The sequence below is a fragment of the Macrotis lagotis genome, chromosome 1 (assembly GCF_037893015.1).
Source record: "Macrotis lagotis isolate mMagLag1 chromosome 1, bilby.v1.9.chrom.fasta, whole genome shotgun sequence".
In the NCBI taxonomy this organism is placed as follows: domain Eukaryota; kingdom Metazoa; phylum Chordata; class Mammalia; order Peramelemorphia; family Peramelidae; genus Macrotis; species Macrotis lagotis.
In genome coordinates, this window is record NC_133658.1 from 91,907,610 (window position 1) to 91,924,163 (window position 16,554).

Genomic DNA, 16,554 nt, shown 5'->3' on the forward strand with positions numbered 1-16,554 from the left:
TGCATTTAAAAACATCATTTTGAACAGTCCAGGGGCTTCACCAGACTGCCAAAAGGGTACATAATAAACATTTTTTTAAAAGGAAAGAATTCATGTTCTAGATGATCTCAAAGGTTACTTTCAGTTCAAAATCCTTAGAATTTAGTGATGTATCCCTCCCCTCCCCTAACCCCTCCCACCCCATCTACCCACCCCCACCCTTTAAAGTGCTAGATAGAGAATAGCAAGTTCTGGGTGGCTAGGTAGCATAGTGGATAAAGCACTGGCCTTGGCCTTGGGCAAGCCACTTAACCCCATTTGCCTTACAAAAACCTGAAAAAAAATAGCAAGTTCCCAGTCCAGGGTGAGAAATAGGAGTGAGAAGAGGGGATGGCTATAATGAGGAAAGAGGATTAAAAGTATACAAAACAGGAGAATGAGATTTTTATGTATGTGAGAAAATAACAAAAGAAAAAAAAGGATATATAGATGTGGAAAGAAAGGGGAGAATATAAAATGATAAAGACGGAACACGTGAAGGTGAATGATAATAGAAAAGATGGTTCTTCAGAGGATTTAGGATGAATGGAAGTATGTAGAGGGAAACCCTCTGGTTAGCATTTTAGAGACATAGTTTACAAGTACTTGCCCTATAGAGGGAAGGCTTGGAATGGTAGGACTGGAAAGGATCAGTTCCTGCCTCCTACTCACATATTCCTCATTTGACAGATGAGAAAAACTAAGGCCCTGGGGGAAGAAAATTCCTAGAACTCAGGGATTCATACTGATCTGGGCCCCTTGGCCCCAAAGCCAAAAGAAGGGGAGGATCTCCCCAAAGAAATCCACTGAGAAAGTGAAGATGAGAGTTCCTGTCTCTGCATCTGAAAAAGTTAAGCTTCCCCCTTCATAATCCAGAGAGACCTCCAGCCTCTTAGGGGGACTGCTTAGAGTCAGTGGAGTCTCTGGTTCTGTGAGAGCTTCATAACGCCCTTTCAGCATCTGGATAGCCCAGATCCCTGCTGAGGGGATAAAATTAATTTCCCCCTTCCTTCTCCCTGAGGCCCTGGAGACCCCAACAGCCCAGCCTTCCATTGAGCCCACTCCCACACACACTTCCCAGCAATGCTTCCCAGAGCTGAAGGCTTCCTGGCCTAGCACACAGAAATGGGAGTCGAATCTCTCAGCACTGTAGAATAACTTCTGTGGGGTTTCCCTGAAGTACACGGTCTTCTGATCCGGGGAGATGAACAGATGAGGGTTGGCTGTGTCTGGATTTAGAGTCAGCACCACTGTTTGAGAGCAAGGACCAGGAAAAAGGGTGAAGAAAGAGGATATGGAAAAGAAAGGGAGGAAGGAGGCAAGGGAGGGAGGGGGTGGGCAGAAAGAGAAGGGGAAGAGAAATTAGGAAAAGTGGGAAGGAGAAAAAGATGGTGTTAGAGTTGAAGAAAGTAGGGAGTTCATGGCCCCCAGGCATCTTCCTTGTTCAGTTTCCTCCCCAGTCTACTCTCAGTGACAGAACAAATAGATAATATACAGAAGGACTGCAATATACTCTCTTAACCAAGGACATTACCATTCACCCACCTTTCCTTTTCTCCAGTTCTGATTGAAGATGCTCTAGGAGGAAAAAAAAGAGAGAGAGAAATGATATCCTTCCATTTTGTCTTTTCACTCATGTTTTTAGATTTAGTTATAAAAAATTCAAATAGGCATATAAAACAAACAGTCACATGAAATCCATAAAATCCAGTTAATCTTATACTATCACTCACAATCACATATAATCAGACACAATCAGAAACATACAACCACAATCACAGGCCTCTAAGTACGTAACAAATTTTTACCTAAAAATGAGCAAAGGATTAAGTATCTCTATTTCAAGCAAACATACCCAAATTTGATTGTAGGTTAGGATCATTATGGCAAAATGGATGGAAAGCTAGTCTCAGGGACAGGATTTAAGACATGTCTGCCATTTACTTATGTTAGATGAGAAAATTCCTTATCAAAGATCTCCCTTAACCAGTGAAATCACAGGTCAATTCCAAAAAATCCTTTGGCTTAAATCTTTTTTTTATATATTTTTGCAAGGCAAATGGGGTTAAGTGGCTTGCCCAAGGCCACACGGCTAGGTAATTATTAAGTGTCTGAGACCGGATTTGAACCCAGGTACTCCTGAGTCCAAGGCTGGTCCTTTATCCACTATGACACCTAGCTGCCCCTGGCTTAAATCTTAATAGTAATTTGAATCAGCTGTGATTTTGGCCATGAATGAGATGCCATGCCAATCTGGTTACAACCTCTGAACAACAGGTTCAGTTTTGTCCAGAAGTGAGCAAACATTTAAGTTTAACTCAGAAGCTCTCAATTAAGAAATGAAAGTGCTAATAGTCATGGAATCATTGATCTCCAGATGGAAGGGTTTCTGAATCTCTCTAATCAAGCCTCTCATCTTCCAGATGAGAAAATTGAATAAGGTCTAGGGAGGTTAAGTGATTTGCCCAAGGTCCCACAGAGAATAATCATCAGGGGTAGCATTTGAACTCAGATCCTCAAAGTCCAGAGCTAGTGCTCCTTCTACTGTACCATATATGTGTATACATGTGAACACATACATGTATGTATACTCTGTACCATGAGGAGATTGGATATATACAGATATGCACATACATATGTATTTACATGGTATATAAAATATATGATATATATACATGTATATATGTGCCCATATATATGCTATATATTTTATATATATAATACATGCATGCATAGGTTTATACAAAACTTTATATCTGTATATGTGCTGTGGGAAATTACATATATGTGTATATATGGGTGATATGGATATGTTTATATGTGTAACTGTTTATATATATATATATGTATGTATGTATATTGTACAGTGGGAACTCTAACTCAGGATTCAAATGCTATCTCTGATGCTCATTATCTGTGACTTTAAGCAAGTTACTTAACTTTCTGGGACCTTGCTCAATTTTTTTCATCTGTTGAGTTAGGAGTGTTTACAGATAGAGACTAGATCTGAGATTTTACCAGTCAAAGGAGCTCCTAGTGAGAATTTTCCTCTACCAAATTAGATTTTACTTTCTAGTCTTAAAGAGTTGAGTATATACTCAACTCTTTAAGACTAGAAATATGTGTGTGTATATGTGTGTATATATATATATATGCCTACTCAATCAAAATCTCACACAGAAATATAATCTAATATATCAACACACATACGCACACATGTCTCTCTTGTGTTCTGTCTTCCCTCTTCTTCCCTTCTTCTGTCTCTCTCCCTCTCCACTTCTTCACCTCTTCCCTCCCCCCTTCTCTCTCTCTCTCTCTCTCTCTCTCACACACACACACACACACACACACACACAATCCACGAGCCTGGGTCATACAGTATTCTAGTCTTCCTTCTGACCTGTGAATCGTCTCATCATCTTCTGCAAGACCCAACTCTTTCCAGAGAGGTGTTGGATTCTGTCTCTCAGTTCTGGGAGCATAGCCTTAGGGTATGTGGGCATTGGTATCTCAGCCCTGGAAAACAGATGGTGCTAGGAGTTTCTGGAGCCCAAGACTGTGTACTACCAGAAGACTGGGAGCAAATGAATAGTCCTAGGTCTCCAGTCTTCCAGTAGGATCTATAGTAGGCCAATTATTTTATTCCTCCTGGACAATGTTTTCCCTCTGAAAGAAATATTCTTTTCCTTGGTTAATATCCTACTAAGGTTCCAGATGGTTCAAAAAAGAGTGTATATATGATTCGAAGGAAGTTGGCACACAAGGTAATGAAGGATCCATTCATGGGGGAAAGAGAGTGATCAATGGATAGGGAGGTCACCAATGGCAATATTTTACTGATTGTTTCTATACCCTTGGAAAGAGTTTTTCATGTTCCTTCTTACAAGAGATTGTGTTTAACCACATTATCCTCTCACTAGATCTGACCAACTCAGGAAAAAAGGATTTTCATGCTACTGCCCCAGGTTCCAGAAGAGAAAGGATTCAAGGCTAATTCTTAATAATTTCCATGACCTAGCAAGGAATGGGTATAGATGTCATTAGCTTTCAATAGTTTGACATATAGTGAATACTTAAAACCCCCTTTTTATTTATTCATTATTTTTACCTGGGGCAAAAAAGTAACTTGTGATCTCCTGGAGATAATTGAGAAGAGAAAATAAGCTTCAAGCTGAGTTTTCTACTGAATGAATAGGGACAGAAAAGTTCTCCCAATAAAAGTGTCATGAGCATCCCCTAAACTCTTCATCCTGAGGCAAAGCCTCAGGTATCCTATTCTAGTTAAGGCACTGAGGGTGGGGAAGCCACTGTCTAATGAGGAGAAAGAATAAGATTATTGAATAGAGCCTCCAAGCTTGGTTTGAAGATGGAGATGATGTTATGAAGGAAGGGCTCCTCCTACCTGGATAATATGTTTCCAGTGTCCTAGGAAAGAGGGAAGAAGAAGGCGACTCAATATCTATGGAGAAAAACAGAGACCCACCCTCCCATACAATGCCCCATCTCTTGTGCCTATTATGCTATTCCTGAAGTGTGATCAGAATGGTATCTCTTGGTCACACTTAGTTTAGAAAACACCTGACTCCATAGACAACCAGTAAACAGGCATTTTATTATATATTTGTTATGTGCAGACTGTATTGTCTTGGGCTACAAAGAAAGATGAAATTAGTCTCTACCTCAAGGAACTCAAGGAGAAAGAGGGAGGGAGAGGAGGGGAAGAGAGAGGTAGGAGAGAGGGAGGGGGGAGGAAGGGAAGAGATGAAGAAGTGGAGAAGGAGAGAGATGGAAGAAGGGAAGAAGAGAGGGAAGGCAGAACATAGGAGAGACATGTGTGAGTAGATGGGGGAACCTTAGAGGGAAAAAGCTCTAACAGATGGGGAAATCAGGAAGGGCCTTTTGTAGAAAATGAAATTTATGTTGAGACTTGTAGGAAAGCTAGGCAACTAACAGATAAGGAGACAGTGCATTGAGAGAGCAAGTAGGCCACTCTGGCTGTATCACAGAAGAAATGCAAGGGCATAAAGCACAAGAAGTCTGTAAAGATAGGAAGGGGTCATATTGTGAAGTTTACAGGCACCAAAGAGAGAACTTTATATTGGTTCCTGAAAGTAAAGGGGAGTCACTACAGTTTTAATTGAGTAGGGGGTGACATGATCTGATTTGTACTTTAGGAAAACTATTTTTGGCTGAGTGGATAATGACCTGGAGTTGGGAGTGCCTTGTGACAGGGCAAATAGTTACTGTAATGTTTAACTGTAAGAGTGTGGGGGAGAATCATGATCTAGTACAGTAGTAAACTATGTGCTATTTCTGAAATATACTAAGTAGGAGAAATAATAGGATCTGACAACAAATGGAATATGTGGGATGAGTGGGATTGAGGAGTCAAGGATGATGCCCAGATTGTGAGTTTGAGGGTTGGGAAAATGGCGAGGCCCTCGATAATTAAGTGGGAAGCCGGGAAATAATAATAATAATAATAATAATAATAATAATAATAATAATAATAATAATAATAATAATGCTTATCCTTCATTCTCAAAGAAGACCATGATATCAGGGAGGTGATACCATGACAAGCACACATGAATTGGATTTGAGTGAGGGGCCGCTGTGCTAAGTCACCAGCCTCACTATCTTCTCCAGAGCCATCTGGGTCCAGTGGTCAGAAAAGAAGGACAACTGGAGATGGCTCTGAATGGGAGGCAATTAGGGTTTAGTGACCTGCCCAAGGTCACACAACTAGTAAATGTCTGAGGTTGGACTCCTGTCCTTCTGACTCGAAGGCCAATGCTCTATCCACTGTGCCAACCAATTGCCCTAGGGAAGTTGGGAAAAAAAGAAAAGGTAAAGATAATGTATGCTATTTGGACATGGTGAGTTTGAGAGAATGATGTTTATACATAAGGACAAGGTAAGGAATACCCAAAGACAAAGACTCCAAAGACAAATGAAATCTTCTATCTCCTTTTGGGGTGGCAATGGCGGGGGGCAGTGAGGGGAGGAACAATGTATCACTTCTTTAACCCTGGAAGGTAAATCCAGGGATTCAGCTGGAAGCAAAATGCTGTGATAATACAGAATAACTATTAAATAACTAAGGACCTGGAATTAAAGAAAGTTTGTTTTGAATGAGAGACATCTCAGTTGTCCATGCTAAAATGCAGAAACCAGGAAAGAGAACTATAAAACAAGAATTCTTAACTACTTTTTTGTTTATTGTTTCCATATAAAAAATAATGTATACTGGATCCATTTGGGTAGGGTTTGGACATGATATCCAAAAGGTATCAAGGAATGAGGGGGATGGATGATTAAATAGTTTTAAAAAGACATCGGGGAGCAATATGGTAGATCCAAGGTGGTCAGTCTGCAGAGCAGAAGTAGAGATATCTTGAAATAACCCAAGATAGAATCTAATGAGACAAAGAATGAAATAAGCATTCAGGACTCTTGAAGGAAGAGAGCTACCTATATGGATGACCATAGAGAATGTGGTAGGATGACAGAGAATACTAAAGACATAGATATAGAGGTACAAGTTGAATGGATACAAGATCACTTTGAGGGATTTTACCAGAAATCAGATTAATGAAAATGGTATTAAGAGGATAGAAACCTTCCTTCTCTGGGGTAAATTGAGCATGAATGAAAGACTGAATAAAATATCTCAAGGAACTCTCTCTGTTCTGTTGAATCCTGAATCCTGATTAGATTTCACCCCTCTAGAAGAGGTCTTTCCTGATGCTCACCCTACCCACATTCATAGCCTCATAGATTTAGAGCTGGAAGAACACCATCAAGTCTAACCTTCTCATTTTACAAATGAGGAAATTGAGGCACAGAAAAGTTAAGGGACTTATCAAGTATCATACAGCTGGTAAGTGGCTTAGATAGAATCTTAATGGCTACTCTCTTGTGGGCAAATACTCCTACCTGAAATTACATACACATCTTATATTCTTCCTAGGAGAAAGTAAGCTCTATAAGGGCAGGGGGGTATGTATTTTTTTTCTGTGTGGTCTAACATAATGTGTTTAGAAGACATTGAATAAATTTTTGCTGAAATAAATTAAATTATATTGACTGAAAAATGGGAACTGATGAACCAACCTCAATTGTAAGTAATCTGCACCTTAAATTCCTTTCTCTATGAGTGAAGATTAAAATAATCATGAATCATGAAAAAAAGGATGAACAAAGGGAGGGAAAAGGAGCCCAAGACTCAGAAGCAAGACTCTTGCTGGAGATCCTTTAATTCTTGCTTCTTTCTCCTCTTGTAGTTTTCCCCTTCCATCCTAGATCTAGAGTCTCTTTTCTTGCACTAAGCCATGCTTCCAAAGGCCTTCCCACCAGAACCTAAGCCTCCTTCTTTCCCCTCACCTCTGACAGTACCAGTACTGGATGCTGGTGTTGTTCTTCCAGTTCAGCCATGAGGTCATTGAGATGTGACAACTTGGTGGAAAATTGTGTGGTGAATTGTTCCTTCCATTCAGTGATGTCTCTGTTGAGCTCTTCCAATTGGAACATCAGGAATTTCTCTTGGTCTTTCAGAAACTCTTGCATTTTGTTGAAGCTGCCTGCCACCTTTTGCATCTCCACACTTACTAGGTTCTAGGGAAAAGAGGAGAGAAGACCAGGCTCCTCCAAATCAAGAATCCTTCTTAGGACTCTTTAGGACTGCCCTGTTTAGGTTATAGGGATAATCTTGGGGCATGAAGGGTCCTAGTATTCTTTTAATCTCTGGGAAAGGGAGGAAGGAATAAAGGTGCTCCCCAAACAACACTTCCTTATCAAAAACAGACACCACAAACCCAGAGACAGACCAAATTGATCCAATTCTAGAGGACAAGCACTTAAAGCCAAAACCATATCATAGAAGTTTGCTTCTAGGAGCCTAGACACATATGTGTGTGTGTGTGTGTGTGTCTATACATGTACAGGTATAAATGTTGAAATAAAATGGTTTATCTCTAATCTCTCCAAGGCTCCACTTTGAGCAAGCAACTTTTGATATTTGAGAAGACTAAGGATTGCAGTTTCCTCACTCAAATCAATTAAATCCAATGCAGAGTTAGTCTTCTGAAAATTAAAAATTAGATTCCATACCTTCTAAGTTCCCGCTGATTAGGCTTCTATGAGTCTAAGTGAGGAAGATAGTGGAGCAACTTGAGGTATCAAGACTATAAACTTATACTGTTCACTTTCTTTTGAGTTTGTAAAGGCAGCTCTGCCCTGTCTACAACTAATAGCAAAGGAACTGGACTGATTTGTCCTGAGGGACTTGAAAAGGGGAAAGGTGGTAAAGACCTGGAAGAAGAGTGTTTCTTCTCTTCCTCAGCTACCCCAGAGGCTCCTTCTCTCTCAGACTGATGAAAAACATATCAGATTGTCTACTTACCAGCATCCCCTGGATCTCCTGCTCCCCCCTCCTCTTTGTCTCTAGGGCTCGTTCCTTCTCTGTCTTCAGCAATGCCAGATGAGTTGAGAGTTTATCCTAGGGAAGACACTTGAGTTTATCTGGCAGCTTTGTTTCTCCCACAACACCCAGTCTGGGCCCCAGATAAACTTTTTAACCTTAGCAGTTATCTGAGTCAGAGGCCAAGGTGACTAGCCCACAAAGTCCTCCTACAAAGAAGACTGAATCCCTAAAGGAGGTCTGACAAACTGACCTGAATGTGATGAAACAAAATAAGAAGTTTCTTCTAGGAAGAAGAAAAAAGAAAAAGAAAAAAAGGAAAGGAAAGGAAAGGAAAGGAAAGGAAAGGAAAGGAAAGGAAGGGAAAGGAAAGGAAAGGAAAGGAAAGGAAAGGAAAGGAAAGGAAAGGAAAGGAAAGGAAAGGAAAGGAAAGGAAAGGAAAGGAAAGGAAAGGAAAGGAAAGGAAAGGAAAGGAAAGGAAAGGAAAGGAAAGGAAAGAAGGAAGGAAGGAAGGAAGGAAGGAAGGAAGAAAGAAAGAAAGGAAGAAGGAAAGGAAGGAAGGACAGAAGAAAGAGGAAAGGAAGGGAGAGGGAAGAAAGGGAGAGGAAGAAAGAAGAAAAAGAAGAAGGAAGGAAGGGAAAGGAAGATGAGAGAGAGAGAATGAGAGAGAGGAAGGGAGAGATGAAATGTTTGTATGTTTGTATGTTTGTTGATATTGTTGATTTTAAAGTCATGTTTAATTCTCCATAACTTTGGGTTTTCTTGACAAAGATATTGGAGTGTTTTGCCATTTCCTTCTCCAGATAATTTTACAGATGAGGAACTGAGGCGAACAAGGTTATGACTTACCCAGGGTAAGGACACAGCCACTAAGTGTCCTTATTTGAACTCAGATTCTCTTGATTCCAGGCCCAGTGCTCTATCCACTATGACACCTAGCTTCTCCCCCACCCCCACATACACACACACACAGACTCACACATGCATGTGTATATACCTATATATGTTATGTACATGCTTTTTCTCATTATACCCATCCAAGAAGTTAGAAATTTCTCCTCGTGGGACCACATACTTTCTCTACCACAATGTAACCAGGCTTTCTACCATAGTCTATCTTCTGTGTTCCTGTTCTATTCGTGTTTTGTGCTCCTGTTCTATTCTTGTTTCCCACTATCTTCTCATCTGGATGTAGTCTAGATCTTCCAACCAGATAAAGCAAGAAATGCATTCAATTTGGAGTCAAGAATTGGGTTAGAACTCTGAGTGGTCAATTAATGTACAAGTTGGCTTTACTGTACAGACTATGAAGAGATCAATGTGCACACTTTATAAGATGGTAATTTCTAGATACAAAGTTTACTCATTGAATTCAGCTTTTTTTGTCTTAACATAAAGATCTTGCTCTTAGTCTCTTTTCTATTTCAAGTGAAGAAACATTAGGCCAGACAGTGTAAGTGTTGTGCATACAAATAACAAGCACAAAGCTAGACAGTCCCTGCCTTCAATGATTTTACATTCTAATTGAGAAAGACAACACACAAAAGGAAACTGAAAAGTTGGAGAGGAAAGATAAAGGTACTGGCTGACAAAGTCTAATAGAGAAAATTCAAAAAGTGAGGCTAGGATAGGATATTTGTCTCATTTTATAAAGAAAATGCTAAGGCCCCAGACAAGGTGTGGTAATTTGCCAAGGTACCTGATGGCAGATCCACTCCTGATGCTGATGCTAATGGGATTTGGAATTGACAAATAAGATAGAAATCAAGGATTCCTGAAAAACGAAAGAATTCACATGCTCCCTAAGATTTTTAAACTGTTCAGGATTTATTATAAAATATTACAAAGTACATAGATTAAAACTCCTAGGAGGGGCGGCTAGGTGGCGTAGTGGATAAAGCACCGGCCCTGGAGTCAGGAGTACCTGGGTTCAAGTCCGGTCTCAGACACTTAATAATTACCTAGATGTGTGGCCTTGGGCAAGCCACTTAACCCTGTTTGCCTTACAAAAACCTAAAAAAAAAAACCTCCTAGGAAATCAGTAGGCATCTTGAGGACAGGTTAGGTGAAGTTTGAGGGAGAGAGGAGGAGAGAGAGAAAGAGAGACAGACAGACAGAGAGATAGTGCCCATGGTGAAACACCAGGTCCTAGCATGGGAACACATGGCCTAGGAAAGAAAGAGAGATGCAGACATCCTGCAGGGTGGAAGGTAGAGTGAAGAAGAAACCAGAAGGGGTGGAACTTCCTTTAAAATACATTTCTGTAATAAGTTGGATAAAGAGTGGCACTTGGGGAGTGGTCTAGCACCTGGGTCAGGTATTCTCCAATGGAAAGCAACATACTGGTCCTCCCTGTCCCAAGGTGCATGACCTCTAAAGTCAGCATGACACCAGCATCAATGGGCACTGAGGACAAAAGTGGAAATCCCTCCCCACTACTGTGACCAAAACCAGGCAAAAGGTTGGAAGCTGGGGGTTGGGAATAGCATAGTGTCTGGCCTAATATTTCTTCACTTGAAATAGAGAGGACACTAAGAGTAAGATCATCATGTTAAGACAAAAAAAAAACTGAATTCAATGAGTAAACTTTGTATCTTTGTTTCATTTGACAACAAAACAATAGGAGTCAATTTACATCTCAAGAGCAAAGACTCTTCCACCCTTTGATAAGATTTAATAGAATTAAAGATTACAGAATTTGTTCCTGATTATAAATTTTCTGCATTCATAATTCTCTGCATCAGTCCCATCGGGCTGAATTGCCACTTTGGTTCAATACAATCTATGTGGCTATGATGTAATCACTAAATTTCACAGTGCCAGATGATTCACTGAGACACTAGTTATAGTGCTGCATTGGCACATTTGTAGAAGAATGATTCATGAAAGGAGTTTTGTTTGCAAATCTAAATAACAACTTCTAAAATTGTGATAATTTTTTTTCTCTATAGAGGAATCAGGGGTTATAATGAGGAGGAGAAGGAGAAATAGCCAGTGTTTACATAGATAGCTTTAAGATCTGCAAGCCTTTACCTGGGTAACCTAATTTGATCCTATAATAACTTGCGGTGAATATAGTGGGTATAAGTGATATTATTCTCCCTTTTTTACAAATCAAGAAATTGAGATCAACAGAAGTTGAATGATTTGCCCAGTTACATATCTATTAAATGTCTTAGGCAGAATTTGAATTTACTTCTTCCTAAATCCAAATCCAGTGCTCTAATCAATATACCACCTATCTACTCAAGAAGAAAGGGAATATTTATTAAGCACCTGTTGTGTCCTAAATGTTTTATAAGTATTAACTCATTTGAGTCTCAAAACAACCCTGTAAGATTTGTTCTTCAGTTGTTTTTGGTTGTTTCTGATTCTTCATTATTCCATTTGGGATTTTCTTGGCAGAGATACTGGAATAGTTTGCCATTTCCTTCTCCAGTCCATTTTACCAATAAGGAAACTGAGGCAAACAGGGTAAAAGTGACTTGCCCAGGATCACACAGCTGGTAAGTGTCTGAGGCTACAAGTCTCTTTGATGCCAGACCCAGCATTCTATCTACTGTACCCGATAGCTGTCATATCTGAAAATATAAGTGCTACCCTGCCCTCTATTTTAAGACGATAAAAACAGAAAGTCACCTAATGAATAATATCATTTTTCATCGGATAAAACACAGACGTGAGAATGTGTATACACACATGTTCTCCTGAATCTAAGAAAGTCTCAAAATGAAGTATGGAAGAGAGCTTGTGCTTGGATGCATGGAAGGGCCAAGAACTAATCAAAGGAGTATGTGGCCAGCCACAAAAGTGGTTTCAGGATGTACCGCGGAGAGTTATTCATTTTCAAGAAGGCGTCACTATTATTCCCTGTAAGTTTTATTTCTCATAAAAACCAAAATCAAAACCAAAAGCCATAGCGGGAGAAGGATAGGTATTGCTATTATCCCCTTTTTTATAGATGAGGAAACTGAGGTAGACAGAGACTAAGTAAAACTTGCCAAGGTCACTCAGCTAGTAAGTGTCTGAGACAGAATTTGAATTCAGATTTTCCTGACTCCAGAGCTAGTCCTCTGAATTTTAATTTAGACATGCCATATAAATTGGAGAGGGAATGTTCTTTTCTGAATATTTCAGAAACTTAGTTGTTGCAGTAAAGATCCTAATAAGCTAAGGAAGTTGACCAAGTCCATAGTTATCCAGGGGTCCACCTCAGCACAGTGCTTGCAAGACATTAAGTTCTTAATAAATGTTCCCTCTACATCCATGCTCAAGACAGACCAAGGAAATTTCCCCTGGTATCTGACATAATACTTACTAGGCAGTCCTTGACAGCTTCATCTTTGGTCTGGTCACAGATGGCATGACACACCATGCAAGTAGACCTCTGATCCTCCTGACAAAGAAGCTTCAAGGCCTCCCTATGTTTGGTACATAACTGATCTGGAAATTCCATTGCTGTCTAGGGCCAGGGTTGGCAGACCAGTGATTCCACCAAGTTTTCAAGCTGGCATTTAAGTCAAAGAGCTCTCTGCAGAAAGGTCCCTCAGCACTGTGGACAGAAGGTCACTCCTGCTTCCCCCCAACATGTGGCAATGCACATATGGCAAAAGCTATGTCCACATAGTCCAAGATCGATGGATCTGAAAAGTATCAGGCACCAAGAAGACAAGTGGCTTCCTCTTGCTAAAAGGTCAACATATGTTGGAGCCTTCCCCAAGCAGCCCAGGGTCTTCCCTGATGAAGTTAACAGTCTAAAGGGGATTCACAGAACTAAACTTTGCCCTAATGGCAGTGCAATCCGCAGTGCAGGCTGTTGGGAGAGCTTTGGGGAAATTCATCCAGGTACTGATTGGCTGACTCTTTCATGTGATTAAGTGGAAAAAAACAAGTAATGAACCCTAGACCCCTAGGACAGAGGAAATAACCATTGATATCAGCATACAGGAAATGCAAAACCGCCAAAACTTTCAGAAATTCTGCCTGAATCATATGCTCAATGATGCATTCAGATTTAATCAAAAGTCTTTTTTTTTTAAATCCTTGGCTTCTCTTCTTGGTCTTTGCTGTCTCCTGAACATGCTCTCTGACATTCTAGTTCTGGGAATGTTCTCCAGGGAATGTTCTGTCTCCAACTCTTTGCCTGTGACTTGTGACAGAGAGAGAGAGAGAGAGAGAGAGAGAGAGAGAGACAGAGAGACAGAGAGACAAAGAGAGAGAGAGAGAGAGAGAGAGAGAGAGAGAGAGAGAGAGAGAGAGAGAGAACCAAGAAGAAAAGGGAAAAGCAAAAGGAAGTGGTAGTGTGTTGTAGATGGGATTTCCAGCTGGAAGATGCTTTAGAGATCTTCTAATCTAGCCTCTTCTTTTTACAAATTAGGAAATTGGATCTAAGAGAGAGGACAGGTCTTGTCTGAGATCCCATTTAAAGTGCTAAAATGATGGGTGAGGAGGGTTAAGGGTGAAAGATTCTGTGGTCTTCCCTACTCCCTCAAAGTCTCTAGGATGCCTGTCTCAGACTCCCAGAATTTTCTCCAACTTGCTTCCTTCAGCCCAGGTTCTAGACAGGAAAGTGTCACAGTGGGTTTCTCCTAGAGGAAAAATTGTGGGAGACCTTTTACCCTGCCAAGAGGGAAGCCCTCTTCTTTCCAAATGACCCAGACCTCCCAGCAACCAGCAATACTTGTTCAGGACCTAAAAGTCTCAATAAGGGACAACAGAGGGCAGAAGAATTTTTATTTCATAGACTGCATAGCTGATATGAAGTTTTTTCCCCCTAGAAAAAAGTACTTATTATAATTACATAGCTGTTAGAGAGACATGATGACTTTATATCTCCTATAAATCATAGGTTGGCCCTTCATTCCTCAAGAGGGAGGGCACAGTGTCTATCTGACCACACAATTTGCCTGAAGACCAATGTTAGAATTTCTGGAGAAAGTTAGGTAGTTTCAGAGCTGCTAAGTGGTACAGTGGATAAACCACCGGCTCTGGAGTCAGGAGGACCTGAGTTCAAATTTGGCCTCAGACACGTAATAATTGCCTAGCTATGTGACCTTGGGCAAGTCACTTTGACCCCGTTGCCTTAAATAATTTTTTTTTTAAAAAGAAAGTTTCCTAACCTACCTTGGGTATATATGCTCTGATTTTCTTAGGGAGAACTCTACCTTTTTAACAAACTCTTAGACCAATCTACAGGTTCAGATTAATTTAGCTGAAACCCCTAAAGATATAAAGACACAACTGCCCTCCTCTCCTCCCCTCTCCTCTCTTCTCTTTCCTCTCAATCCTAGATATCAGAGACTCTTATTTCCTGCTTCGAGTTCTCTCCCCACCTTCTTGGAACTTGATGGACCAGGAGGAACCAAAGGTCAAGACTTAAATATGGGTTATACCAGGACAAGACTACATGCAGAGGATTTCCCTAATTAATACCATTATACCTCAATCCCCCCCTCCAAAAAAAAAAAAAGCTTTGAAAATCAGGTACTCAAGAATAGGGTGAGATGACTCCAGGGAAAGTGCCAAGAAAAGAAAGTTACAGTTTTCTCAATGGGAGCCACCAGTCCTATCTCTAAAGGCAAACTGTTTCTTTTTTTTAAATTATTTTATTTTACTTTTTTCCAATTACATGTAAGGATAGTATTCAACAGATCTTCTTGTAAGCAATTGAGTTCCACATTTTTCTACCTCTCTTCTTTCCCCTCTCTTCTTTCCCTCTCCCTTCCCCATGGCAACAAATCTGATATAGGTGGTACAGGTACAATCATTATTAATACATTGGTCGTGCTGAGAAAAAAAAAGAATCAGAACTAAAGTGGGAAACCACGAGAAAGAAAAAAACATGTTTTTAACAAGTGAACAAACACATAACAAAATGAACATAGTACACTTTTATTCTGCATCCAAATTCCATAGTTTTTTTCTCTGAATGTGGATGGTATTTACCAAAACAGATCTTTCAGAATTATTCCTAATCACTAAACTGCTGAGAGGAGCTGCATCTATCATAGTTGATCATCTCACAAGGTTGTTTTTAATGTGTACTCCTGGTTCTGCCCCCTTCACTCAGCATCAGTTCATGCAAGGTTTTCCAGGCTTTTCTAAAGTCCTTTCTCTCATATTTTCTTACAGAACAATAGTTCCCCATAACATTCATATGCCATAACTTGTACAATCATTCCCCAATTGATGGGCATCATCCCCTTAATTTCCAATTCTTTACTACTGCAAAAAGAACTGCTACAAATATTTTTGTACATGTGGGTCTTTTCCCCTTTTTATGATCTCTTTGGGATAAAGACCTAGAAGTAGTATCACTGGATCAAAGGGTGTGCCCAGCTTTATCACTTTTTGAGCATTAAACTATTTCTAATAAATGGGAGAGAAAATATCATGAAACAAGGCTAAAGGTTTTCAAACCAAGAATAGTTTCATCCAGCAGGGGGCAGCAGATAGTAGCAGGAGGGACTTGGAAATGGTTCCATTTCCCTCAGTCATTTTCCCCCCCTCCTTAAATCATAGAATTTTCTTGCTGTGCCTCAAAAAAATGAATGACAGTACAGGTGAAAAGAGTCTAATGCAAATCTGTAGCATTAGAGGAGCAAATTTCCAGGTCACATGTATTTCCTTTGTGTATGTATTCCTTCTTTTCTATGGGTTTTAGAACCTTTAAGAGAATAAATTCCACCTGGAGGTCAAGGAGAAAGAGGAGTTGGAATTTTTCTTAATTAGGAATACATGGGTTCTGATTTTGAATAGATATTGTCCCACAAAGTGCTTTATATCTGGAGTAGGTTTTCTAGGACACCCAATGTTTCATCCCCATTTTATTGACAAGACTCAGAATAAATTATTTCTAAAGAAAAATGGAATAGTTAACCCAAATATCCAGCTCTTCTGACTTCTCGGTCAATATTCTTTCCACCATTCTACATGTATCACTGGGCAATTCCAGTCTATAAGATCCTACAAAGTACTAAGAGAGATTAGAAGAGAGAAGCATCTAACAGGGCATCAATATAAGGGTCCTTGGAGGAAGATGGATCTGTAGAAAGATAACTGGTTCAGGAATCAAGAGAAATGGGTTTTGTCCCACCTTTAACATAGACTTCCAT

The 16,554-nt window shown here is 40.0% G+C and overlaps 1 protein-coding gene across 1 annotated transcript; it reads right to left on the reverse strand.

The window, feature by feature from the left end:
- Positions 1-214: 214 nt before the first annotated feature.
- On the reverse strand, positions 215-13,254 carry LOC141500944 (E3 ubiquitin-protein ligase TRIM7-like). Its single transcript, XM_074204543.1, has 7 exons — positions 12,759-13,254; positions 8,423-8,518; positions 7,405-7,635; positions 4,421-4,443; positions 3,419-3,534; positions 1,564-1,596; positions 215-1,268 (listed from the first exon to the last, which is right to left on the reverse strand). Exons 1-7 carry the CDS (start codon positions 12,894-12,896, stop codon positions 751-753), a joined length of 1,155 nt encoding a protein of 384 aa, XP_074060644.1. The 5' UTR covers positions 12,897-13,254; the 3' UTR covers positions 215-750.
- Positions 13,255-16,554: the final 3,300 nt, after the last annotated feature.